The sequence below is a fragment of the Ovis canadensis genome, chromosome 2 (assembly GCF_042477335.2).
Source record: "Ovis canadensis isolate MfBH-ARS-UI-01 breed Bighorn chromosome 2, ARS-UI_OviCan_v2, whole genome shotgun sequence".
In the NCBI taxonomy this organism is placed as follows: domain Eukaryota; kingdom Metazoa; phylum Chordata; class Mammalia; order Artiodactyla; family Bovidae; genus Ovis; species Ovis canadensis.
The window spans coordinates 96,151,551-96,164,687 of NC_091246.1; the positions used below are offsets into that span (position 1 = coordinate 96,151,551).

Sequence of the window (13,137 nt, forward strand, 5' to 3'; positions counted from 1 at the left end):
GTTGGCTTAAAGCTCAACATTCAGAAAACGAAGATCATGGCATCTGGTCCCATCACTTCATGGGAAATAGATGGGGAAACAGTGGAAACAGTGTCAGACTTTATTTTGGGGGGGTTCCAAAAATCACTGCAAATGGTGACTTCAGCCATGAAATTAAAAGACGCTTACTCCTTGGAAGAAAAGTTATGACCAACCTAGATAGCATATTCAAAAGCAGAGACATTTTACTTTGCCAACAAAGGTCCATCTAGTCAAGTCTATATTTGTCCAGTGTTTATGTATGGATGCGAGAGTTGGACTGTGAAGAAAGCTGAGTGCTGAAAAATTGATGCTTTTGAACTGTGGTGTTGGAGAAGACTCTTGAGAGTCCCTTGGACTACAAGGAGATCCAACCAGTCCATTCTAAAGGAGATCAGCCCTGGGTGTTCTTTCGAAGAAATGATGCTAAAGCTGAAACTCCAGTACTTTAGACACCTCAAATGAAGAGTTGCCTCATTGGAAAAAGACTCTGATGCTGGGAGGGATTGGGGGCAGGAGGAAAAGGGGACAACAGAGGATGAGATGGCTGGATGGCATCACCGACTCGATGGACATTTGAGTTTGAGTGAACTCCGAGAGATAGTGATGGACATGGAGGCCTGGCATGCTGTGATTCCTGGGGTCACAAAGAGTTGGACACGACTGAGCAATTGAACTGAACTGAATGCATATATACAGAATCTGGAAAAATGGTGCTGAAGAATTTATTTCCAGGGCAGCAATGGGGAAACAGACATAGAGAACAGATTTGCGCACGTGGGGCGAGGGGAGGAGAGGGTGAGACGTATGGAGACAGCAACATGGAAACTTACATTACCATATGTAAAATAGACAACCAATGGGAATTTGCTGTATGGCTCAGGAAACTCAAGTAGGGACTCTGCATCAACCTAGAGGGGTGGGATGGGAAGAGAGATGGGAGGGAGGTTCAAAGGGGAGGGGATATATGTATACCTATGGCTGATTCATGTTGAGGTTTGACAGAAAAGAACAAAATTCTGTAAAGCAATTATCCTTCAATAAACTAAATTAATTAATTTTTAAAAACACAGGTAAGCCAATTTAAAAAAATGGACAAAAAAGAAAAAAAAGAACCTCTATGAGGAACACATATTTTAAAAAGGGTACGTGATCAATGCTTAATATAAAAGACTGATATGAATCTATACAAGTAATATAAACAAATCTAAAGGCTAAGGGATATGAACCAAAATTTAACCCAGTTTTGTTAAGACCAGAAAGAAAAACACGCTTATAAGCAACTAACTCTTTGTGGTAGGTGGTAGAATATTAAAGGACAAATATAACTAATATTCTATTTTACTTCTATCTTATTTTTAAGAACTTGTACACACTGGACAGGGTAGAAGAGAAAGAAGGAATTCTTTTAGTCAGCTATCCATCCACTTATTCAAAAGAATATGAGTATCCACTATACACAATCAGTGAAAGAATTCTAAGATATAATCCTTTACCTTGCTGCTGCTGCTAAGTCACTTCAGTCGTGTCCGACTCTGCGCAACCCCATAGACGGCAGCCCACCAGGCTCCCCTGTCCCTAGGACTCTCCAGACAAGAGTACTGGCGTGGGTTGCCACTCCCTTCTCCGAATCCTTTACCTTATAGTATCTAAATTTAGGTATCCATAAATGCGTATTGAATTAAAAACAATTACTAATTATTGGGCAGTGCTATAACAGAAGCAAATAAAATAGGCAGTAGTGGTATCAATGAGGTGATAATAGTAAGGGGAATGAGGAAAAAAAGTGAGGTAAGCATAAATAGGTTAAGAAAGGCCTCACCAATCTGGAGATGTCTGAGCTTAAAGAGAGCCTGGTGGCTCAGTGGTAAATAATCTGCCTGCAATGAAGGAGATGTAGGTTTGATCCCAGGGTCAGCAAGATTCCCTGGAGAAGAAAATGGCAACCCACTGCAGTATTCTTATCTGGGAAATCTTATGTACAGAGGAGCCTGGTAGCCTAGTCAACGAGGTTGCAAGAGTCAGACACAAGTTAGCAACTAAACAACAATCTTAAAGAACAAGTAGTTTGACCTAAATAAGAGCACACCACTGGTGTGAACAAGCATAAATCTCAGGTTTCAACAAACTGCAAGAAAGATATTAAAACTTCTAGTCACAGTGATAGATTTCCATTCATACTGTGAGATATGCTGTGAACTGGACACATGACACAGCAACGGAGTTCTGGCTTTCAAAAGGTGACTTCTCCAAGACTACAGTACAGTAAGTCTGACTTCAATTCCCAGTAAATCTCTAGATTAAGAGATTTATGAACTATGAAAAAGGTAGTGCTAATTAGTTTAGACAGACCAGGTAGCATCTGATCAGGGATCTAAATGCTCTGTGGAGACCGACATGGTTCTCTTGGGGAGGAGCACACAGCTGTAAGGAATAGCAAAAGCAAGTCCTTGACTTAAGAGTGCTTAGAGTGGACAGGAAAACCAAGATGAAGGAAGAAGAGGGAGTTAGGGGGAAGGTGACAGGTCACATCACGTGGCCCTGTCCCTACCACACCATACCATATGGCGCCAGCCACCAGAGAGAAGGAAGGACTCCAGATTTTGTTTTGAGATGGAAAGATTTTGGAAGACTTTGAGAAGAGTGACATGACCATTCTTACAGTTTAAAACAATCATGCAGACTGCTGTGTGGAAAAGAATGCATAGACAGCAAGAGAGGGATCAGGATACTCTAAGAATCAGTACCAGAATAATGGCTAAGAAGAGGGGTTTGGATTGGCTGGATTCTGAATATTCTGAAAGCAAAGTTGACAAGTTTTGCTGATGGAGAAAGAAGGACTCATCAAGAATGAGTTCAGGATTTTCCTAGCGGTCCAGGGTTTAGAACTCTGAGCTATATTAAAAAAAGAACTCTGAGCTTCCACTGCAGGGGACATGGGTTCTATTCCTGGTTGAGCTTCAGGCCACGTGATGCAGCCACAAAAAAATATGAGTTCAACGTTTGTGTTTTATTTGTTTGCTGCTCTGCAAGCAAACAAGAGGTGGAGGGTTAGGAAAGGATCTAGAATTTATTATGGGACATATTAATGTTTAAGATGCATATTCAACATCGAGTAAGTAAGCTGGATATACAAATGTTGGAAAGAGTTCTGATTGAAGAAATAAATTTGTAGATGCCAGTACTAAAACTAAAACTAGCTGGGACTGTAGAAAAAAGTACCAAGACACTCAGCCTTTAGAAGTCAAGTAGAGAGGAGTATAGTGCCAAGGGACTAAGAACAAAGACAGTGTCAGGGAATGAGAAATAATCAAAGGTATCACACACGGCTAGTAGGTCAAGATGAGGACTCTGCAGTGACCAGAGGAATAGCTGCTGGCAAGGATTCACTAGAGGGTAAGACCCTGATAAAAGAGAGTTAACAACTACAAGTCCCAGAAGGGAATGTGGCCACTATACAAAAAGAGGAGCTAGTTCCAGCAACATAAAGAGTTCAAGCACTTTAATGGGAAGAAAGGGGAATATATAAGTTCAGGTACAAATAGATATGAAAATTTAATTTACACATCTGTTTTCCTTGACTAGATAAGTTCTTGTGAAGCCAGGCCACACTGTATTTATCTTTCTATCCCTGGTTCCCAGCACAAAACAAAAATCTGTTTGTGGGAAGAAGGGATCAGCCTTAAAATTTGAAGAGATGCCATTCAGGGAGATATTGAATTCAATGACTATAACCCAAAGGACACAGAAGGACCAAGAGGACAGAAGCTACATAAAGGCAGACTGTGATCCAACACAGTGACACTTTTACCCGTTAGAGACAGCCAGGATGATACCGAGGGGATGCAACAGAAAACATTAATGACGATAATAATGGTAAAAATTTTATAATGGGCTGATATTTATGGAGCAGTTACTTTGTACAAAGCGTTTTATTTCTCTAAAGAACTTCATAAGTATTAGTCATTTCATCCTTATGCCAACGTAGTGGAACAGGCATTCATTTATTATCTCCATTTCACCAATGAGGAAACTAAGGAAAAGAGAAGTTAAGTAACCTTCCCCAGTTTATGCAACTTAAGTGGCAGAACCAACATTCAAACCCACATATATTTTGAAAATCTATGCCTTTAAATCTTTCGTATTGCCTCTCAGATCTTAACAAAGTCACAATGACCACAAAACCTTCACAGATTAGAATGCTGGTTCAGGCAAACGTATCTTCTAGGTCCCTAAAACCCACCTAAATAAATATAATATGAGGGAGACAAAGACCCAAAAAGTATTTATTAAATGTGGATAGAAATTCAGAGAATAAAAAACAAGCCATAGACTGTGAGAAAATATTTGCAAAACACATTTGATAAAAGACTGGTATTCAAAATATATAAAGAACTCTTAAAAGTCAACTATCAAAGAACAAAGGACCAAATTTTTGAATGGGCAAAAGATCTGAAGAGACAAGTTACCAAAGAAGAGATACAGATGGCAAAGCAGCACGTGAAAAGATGCTCAACATCACAGACCATTACAGGGAGCACTGCAAAGTAAAACTAGACACCCATTAGACAGGCCAAGAGGCAGGCACCAAATGCTAGCAACGATGTGAAACATCAGGAGCTCTCATTCATGGGAATGTGAAATGGTACAGAGCTTTGAAAGACAGTTTGGCCGTTTCTTACAAAACTAAATTTGGCATTTACCCGGAGTTGAATACTTATGTCCACACAAAAACCTGCATACAAATGATTATAACAGCGTTAGTCACAACTGCCAAATTTGGAAGCAAGATGTCCTTCAGTAGGTGAAAGGATAAGCAAACTGCAGTACATTCATACAATGGAAGATTATTCAGCAGTAAAAGAAATGAGTTATCAAATCATAAAAAGACATAGATGAATCTCAAATGTGTACTGCTAAGTGAAAAAAGCCAATCTGCAAAAGCTACTTATTATATGAGCTCAACTGAATGACAGTACAGAAAAGACAAAACTACAGAGACAGTGAAAAGGTGGGTGGCTGCCAGGAGTCTAGGGGGGAGAGAGAAAAAAGGAACGAATAGGTGAAACTATACTGTATGATACTTTCATGATACTACCATGGGGGATACCTTATTGTAAGTTACCAAAACTCACAGCAGGTACAGCACAAAGAATGAACCTAATGTAAACTATGGACTTTAGTTAGTGATAATGTATTAATATTGCTGCATCAATTGTAACAAATTTACCACACTAATGCAAGATAATATGGGAAACTGGAAGAACTGGTCAGTGGGTATACAGGAACTCTGTAGTTTCCACTCAATTTTTTTGTGTATCTAAATACATTCAAAAATTTTTTTAAGTATTACTTTTCAAAAGTAAAGTTTGTTAACTACAAGCTTATTATGTATCAACTATATGATATAGCAACCAAAACTGCTAATTATATCATAGGCTATGGATGCTAGGTACATAAAAAGTTCAGAACCTGCTGACAAAATCTGATTTCAAGCCTAGTATTTACTATCTTCCCTTCGGGAGGAGAGCTTTTACATAAGGAGTTACTTTTTCCAATAAGCTGGATGAGAACATAATGATTGAAAAGCACAGAGGATCCAAAGGGGATTCAAACATCTGAGGAGGTTTGGCATATGTGAACTCCAAAGCAGCTGGAGAGATACACTTTTTCACAGTGTGTCTAGGATACTATCAAATGTATCACAAGATATAATGCTTAAAATGAGATACAATGCTTTACAATTTAAAGAAACATGGAAACAAACATTTCTATCAAAATACTGAATCCAAGTCTTCATAATTTCATTCTCAATAAAACACACACAGAGCATTACACATCCCAAAACCTTGTCAGTTTACTTAAAAAAAAAAAGAAAAAGAAAAGAAATACAGAAAAGTCTCACATTTAAATTCAACAGGGGGCCTTCAAAAGGTACCAGAAGAGTATGGGCTAATTTGCCATATAAAATGTAATTTTCACCCTTTCATTTAACTACTACTCACAGAAAGAGACAAATTAAAAAGCAGGGAGGATCATGTTTGGTGTCACTCTTGGTAATAACTTGTGAAAAAGCTCAAAGGAATGAGAAGAGATGTAAATTCTTAAGCCACACTGATGGTTACACCACAATCTCTTCTTACTTCACCAATCACTGAATTGGATATCATTTCCCCAGAACAAAAATTTTTTTTTAATCTTTAAAGAAGTTAACTCATATTGAGAAGCCACATTCTGTGAATACTTATTTGTTAGAGCCAGTCAAGGGGATAATCAAGGGCTAGGAGGAAAGAAATTAGACTCCAACTTTGAAAACAAACCAGCAGTCCAAGTGTACACATGCTTTCTGCTTTCAGCTCCACAATAGGCTTGTAACACTTTCCTTTCAGTCTCCCCTCAGCTCTCTAACACCCCTGCCTGCAACTGTGGTCTTCAAATGAAGAGGCTGTGCAGAGTTCATTTGCCAAACCAGGGATTTCTTCACATAAAGCTTCTGGCCTATAAATGCTACTTAATTAACTGATGATCTCCCTTCTCTCTTCCTTTACTGAGCAATAAGTCTGATCACACTTTTCTCATTGTCTTTTCAGTTTTTTATAACTTGTACTTATTCCTCCACGGTTGTGAAGTTCTTTTCAGCAAAAATCAACCCCTTTGTAAGTGCAAATTCATTTCTTCATTCTTTTTTATTCTAGTTCTCCTCCGTACCTACCTTCGCTTACCCTAGAGCAGTATTACCTCAGAACAACAATAACAACAAAAGCAGTAAGAACAAAAATTAGCTGAGTTTTTCTATCTACTCTCACCTTAAGGATTCAAACAGTCTCATACAGTTTCTTTGTTTACTATCTTTGCTAAACAATGGAAAAATTTTATATCACATTTAATTTTTTAGAAGTAATAAATGAACACTTATGGTCACCATCAGTCCTTAATAACAGTCTGAAAGAGTCATCTCTCAACTTCATTGTTTACATAAACCTATCATTGAAAACATTTTTAAGTACCTGTCCCACTACACACAAAAAAAATTTACTTTTACTTATAAATTAATACATAATTAATATGATATATTATAATTACCATATTTGAAAATTTTTAAGGAAGAAATTTAAATATATTATTAAAAATATATAAAAACTACATAATAGTTTTAATGTATTTATTCACTTTAAAATTTCTAGTATTTTCATTTTATACTCTCAGGGAGTGTGTAATAATTATACTTTGTTGACCAGCAGTCTGAAAGGCTGAAAGTATCTAAATTTCATCACATGGGTTAACCACTGCGAATAATTTTTCCCTATTAAATTCTACTTTTCAAATTCTTGAAGCTCTCAACAAGGTAAATTCTTAAATCTATCCATCACTAACTCCTGAATTAGAAGGCCAAAATATAATTGCGTGAGGCAACTACATTAATTTTTTTTAAAAAAAGGGACAAGACTTGTGTCTAATCATAGTAAAAGTCTGTGTGCATTTTTTTGTGTTTGCATGTCTTTAATAGATAAGAGGAATAATTTTCACATGAGAAAGTTGGTGTAAAAGATGCAGAGGAAAATGCAGTCAATGTCTTATTAATTTTGATCATTTTATATACCATGTGGTTACATTACCTATTTTTATTACTGTATTCAAATGAATGTATTTGCAAACCATCATAGAGCTTTTTTAAAAGGCTAAAAATCAAGCATCTTTTTCTCTAACAGAAAAATGGAGAGACGGAAAAGATTGCATATCTCATTATTCTTACAGCAAACAATTTAATAAAACAGTTATTAACACTCTTCACAAGTGCCAACACTGCACTAGGCACTGGTCTTTAGAAAATCTGATGGAAAGGAACTTCAAGATTAAGGTTAAACATCCAAATATTTAAACACGACTTGAATCTTCTCTACAGCAGCACCACCAAGTGGCCGTTTGTGTAACTTGGGTGAAAACACCTTCAGCAATATGGATGTATCAGCAAGCAGAATGCATTTTCTGACACATCTGACTATCTGAAATAAACAAACTGAACCAACCATATCTAAGAACAACCTTATTTACTAGCTCTACTTTTATTCTCTATTAGAACAAACCTAATCAATCAGTCTTCTAGATAGCAGCCCTTCAAATATTTTAAAGGTACTACTATAAATCTCAACTCTTCTCTTCATCCTAAGTATAAAATTTTAACTCAGCTATTTACTCATGTAGAGTTAAAAAAAAAATCTCATAACAACTTCCAATAAGGAACACAAACATAAGAGCTTAATTCTTAAAGTTACAAAGGAGAATAATTTGCAAAATTACACATACTCCAGTTATAAACTTTAAAGCAACAATTTAAATTGCTTTAATATTACTGAATGTCTTAAATGCATTTATTTATAGATAAATATATGAGAGTTCATTAGTATTAGCAAAGATTTGTTTTATATTTTAAAAATATTTTCAATGTATTAAATAACTCTGACCCGAGAACAGACTCGTGGACACAGCAGGAAAAGGTGAGGACGGGATGGTGAGAGAGTAGCGCTGAACCACGCACACTGCCGTATGTAAAACACAGAGCTAGTGGGAAGTTGCTGCGTAACACCAGAGCTCACCTGGTGCTCTGTGACAGCCCAGGCCGGGGGAGGTTCAAGAGTCAAGAGGGAGGGGATATATGTATACTCGTGCCTGATTCATGCTGTTATATGGCAGAAACCAACACAACACTGTAAAGCAATTATCCCCCAATTTTAAAAAAGGCAAAAAAAGAAACTATAAAGCACATAAACTGAAAAATAAATATCTTTGACAAATAGCAGTTGCACTTTTTTTAACTGTAGCACAAATGACCAATTTAGAAAATTTATATAAACCACTCTTCTACCCTTTTGCTAAAAATGATTTACAACACTGATCCTAATGCTGTTTTACCACAGTATCAATCAACCGGATTATATTTACATTTAAATGTTTTCTCAGTGAAGGCAGAAGTTAGTGTACAGTCTGATACTCATCTTCAGCACAGCTAGTTTCATAAATGAATCTCCTATCAACAAGATAAATAATACCAGTATTCGACAAAGAAATGCCAATTTCAATTTACCTAATACATAGTTACTATTTCTCAATATTGAGTATTTCAGAAGCTGAAAAAACTGAAAAAGATAATTTAAATAACTTGCCAATATCATATACTATTAATAGGGCATAATAATAAGATTTATTTTATCCTGAAAGAGCAAAGAGAAAATTCAATGCTGCTTTATATTTTGGTCTACTGAACAGTTACTTTAATACTAACTAAGCTTCAGTGAATTTTCTTAAATGGTCAAGCCATTAAATAAAATGACAATGCATTCACAAGGAGAATTACGTTCTGTTTTTATTAACCAACTGTGAGCAAAAATAGAAAGTTAGAGATAACAATAAATCAATTTTAAAATCTGCATATTAAAAATAGACTAAAAATAGTATTAGTCCATTTAGAAAAAAAGGCAATCTTTACTGAGCCTACCAGCATTTCTGTTTCCTGGGGTACCTCAACTTCTCGGGTAACTCCCAGAAAGTTACTTACTCTCTGGTTCGGATTTCAGTGTTACTAACATTCGTCTGTAAGGTGTTCCACATAATTGAATCTTCTAAATAATTTATAATATACCCCATTATGCAGCAAAATTTAAAATTTTAACCATTTCAAAGGCATTTGTCTAAACAGGAAAAGTTTCCTGTTTTCCAAAAGGAGCTGAAAAGTAACCATTTTCTATAAATTCAGTCACAGTATGCACATGAACAGTACTGCACAGTGGTACTGCTGTGCTTGGATCTCCTGTTTCCTCACCCCTGCTGGCTGTCACTTACTGATGACTGTGTTCCTGACGTTTCTGATGCTGAAGTGAGAACCTAAGAGTGTCTATCAAGGCTCCTGAGCATTAAAAACTGGGCTTTGCGGTATCTGGCTACTGAGTTATTTTTCTCTCCTTCTTTGCCTCCATCACTAATTTTCAAATGACTGAAGTTACCATTAAAAAAAAAAAAGTCACAGCAAAACAGGCTGTTGGCACCAGGAAGGAAATTCTGAAGAGAGCTCCAGGTGCCGGAACAAGGGAGCAGAAAAACCTCTCCCCTTAGAGAGCAGCACTAGCTAATTTGTACAATGGGGTCTCCATTCCTTTCTCCCTGGGAACGAGAATCAACCTGTCTATTCTGAACTTTTCCATCCCTTATATGGCATTCTTCTCTCCACAGATAATCTAGTAACAGTCTCTACACCACCTGCTGATTAAATGCAAAAACAGAAACAAAGGCAGAAACAACAGCAGTGCTGTCAAAATACACACAGGGTACAAGAGATAAATGATTATGACTACATTATATGAAAATGATGTATGCTTAGCATGTATTTATACATGACAATAATAAAGAAATCTATGAATCTGAGTTTATGCCTCTGGGGATGCTAAAAAGAAGCAAGAATATACTGAGAAGAAGTAAGAATACAAAGATATAATTTTGTCTGGCTATTGAAGAAGTTAACACAGCAGGACTTCTGAAAAGCACTGGAATTCTCAAAATCATCAGAAATATATATAAACGCCAGAGAACATAAATTAGAATTATAGAAAACTTAGACTTTGTTCTCTCTACATACAAACTGAAAGAATCACAAATTAACCAACTTTTTTCCCCCTTTCTTAATTAAGTGTTGGTAATACAGGTCGCAGCTTGAAAGAAGAAATTCTGCCTGAATAAACTGATGACCTGTATCTCTCTACCAAGGAAGTTCTTATGACTCAAAGTTTTAGAGAAACTATTCTAAGCCATCAAAGATTAGCTGCCTATGAAATAAACAAGATAACCCTTTTGGCCGCAACAGACTCTCATGGCTCTGAAGTAATTTTATCAGGAAAATGGAAAAATGTGAGGTAGTCTTTGAGGAACTAATAAAAACTTATTTTTACATTCAATTTTCCCTACAAGGCATGAGGAAAAAGCAAACAAAGAGACATCTAATAGAGTAGTCCTACTGAGCTACCTGGCTGGAATAAATAACGAATACCAATTTACTTGTGTTACAAAAGTTACTGATTTGTAGAAAACAATACATAAGGAAGAAAGTAAACGAGGACAAAAGATCAAGCAAAAAACAAAAAAAAGAGAAAAATAATCCTATAAAACTTTTTTCCTCCACATAAAACCCACAGTTATCCAGTCAATATATCTACAGTATCTTGCAGCTGCTGCTGCTGCTGCTAAGTCGCTTCAGTCGTGTCCGACTCTGTGCGACCCCACAGACGGCAGGCCACCAGGCTCCGCCGTCCCTGGGATTCTCCAGGCAAGAACACTGGAGTGGGTTGCCATTTCCTTCTCCAATGCATGAAAGTGAAGAGTGAAAGTGAGGTCGCCCAGTTGTGTCCGACTCTTAGCAACTCCATGGTCTGCAGCCCACCAGGCTCCTCTGTCCATGGGATATTCCAGGCAAGAGTACTGGAGTGGGGTGCCATTGCCTTCTCCGATCCTGCAGCTAAGAGTATATAATAGATTATTGAATTAAAACTTTTGAAAATGATACCTTGGTGGTGGCATTTGTAACCATATATTACTAAGGCAGAACCACTCCAATACCTGAAGGAGTCATGAAATAAAGGATGTATTCCTGACTCTTGACCTCAGACCAAATAAATTATCTTCTTTCCCTATTTATAAAATGAGGGAAAACTAGAAGACTATGAAAATTTATTATTGGTAAAATGCTTAGAATTTTCAGGCAAATGTTTCAGAAAAAGTCAAGTATGTGATCCATACCTTGTTTTAATTCCAAACCTTCAGGTTGCTTGTTCTCTCTCAGGGATGAAGTAGAATCTACACAGCTGTCTTGTCTGAGGAATGAAAGTAAATAAAAACAACTTTTTAAACAATATTCAAGGTCCTAGAATTAAGTTATACACTTGAAAAGACACAATGAATCCTTCTCAGTCCCCAGGGTACCATTCAGTACACTCTGGAGACAGAAACATGTATACAAGTGTCAGAAGTAGCGGCTACAAACTACTACAATTTAAGTAGTTTACTTCTTTGTAAAATCAAAGAGCAAACCTGGAAAGAATACCAGGGTAATTTTTTCTCCTTTCCTATACTCTGCAGGGTAGCTAATGGGAGAAATCTTAACTCACAGAAGAATCCAGTAATTTTTCAAGTTCAACTGTTAAATTTAATGGGCGTTTTGGCATTCAAATCATTTTACAGTCATCTAATTTCATACCTCAAATGCTTTAATGTTTACAGTACATGGGAAATACATGTTTTATTTGTAATACACATATGTAATCAAAGAAATGGATTATGTTTAAGATGCCACTAAAAAGTTCTTGATTCACTATGTTCTGCAAAAGAGCTCAACTATTTCTTTTTCTTAGAGAGCACTGTACCATCTTCATACTGATGTTACAAACACTTTTCAGAAAGTCAAGAAATTAACTATTATGAATACTCAAAATGACTATTTTCTTTGAAATATGTGTCTATCACCTTCTGAGAATTTTTATGCACACTCTAAGACTAACAAACTAAAAATATCTAGGAAAGTTACCTATTCACAAAACTTTATATTCCCTTAATAATAAATTCCTCAAATAACTAAAGGATAAAGATGTGATTATTTCTTTGAGAAGTTTACAATTTTCTTTCCAGCCAACACATTTGGAACTTTTAAGTTTGTTTTGTATTGAAATTTTAGTAATACAAGCACAAACTCAAATAGAGATTATAAAAATATTTTAATCTGGTGTTGTGACATGTTAGAGATTTAATATTGAGATATCTCAATTTTTTTTATTTCTTTTGGTCTAATGTCGATTTTATTCTTTCACCAGAATGACAAGCAGATCCCAAAGAGCATATCAACAAGACTCCCTGGTAGTTTAGGGACAGATTAAATGCCAATACACTACATTAAAAGCTTTGCAAAAATAAAGTTAAAATATGTCACCTTAAGTCTTACGTCAAATTAGATTTTATCTACTGGTGAAGAAAGCTGAGTGCCGAAGAACTGATGCTTTTGAATTGTGGTGTTGGAGAAGACTCTTGAGAGTCCCTTGGACTGCAAACCAGTCCATTCTAAAGGAGATCAGTCCTGGGTGTTCA

General features: G+C 36.3%; 1 protein-coding gene across 1 annotated transcript in view; it reads right to left on the reverse strand.

The window, feature by feature from the left end:
* Positions 1 to 13,137, reverse strand: part of CAAP1 (caspase activity and apoptosis inhibitor 1) — a 77,050-nt gene that overhangs the window by 37,970 nt on the left and 25,943 nt on the right. Inside the window, exon 5 of the mRNA XM_069574154.1 lies at positions 11,800 to 11,873. Within this exon, the coding sequence (XP_069430255.1) occupies positions 11,800 to 11,873 (74 nt within the window). The remainder of the gene's footprint in view (positions 1 to 11,799; positions 11,874 to 13,137) is intronic.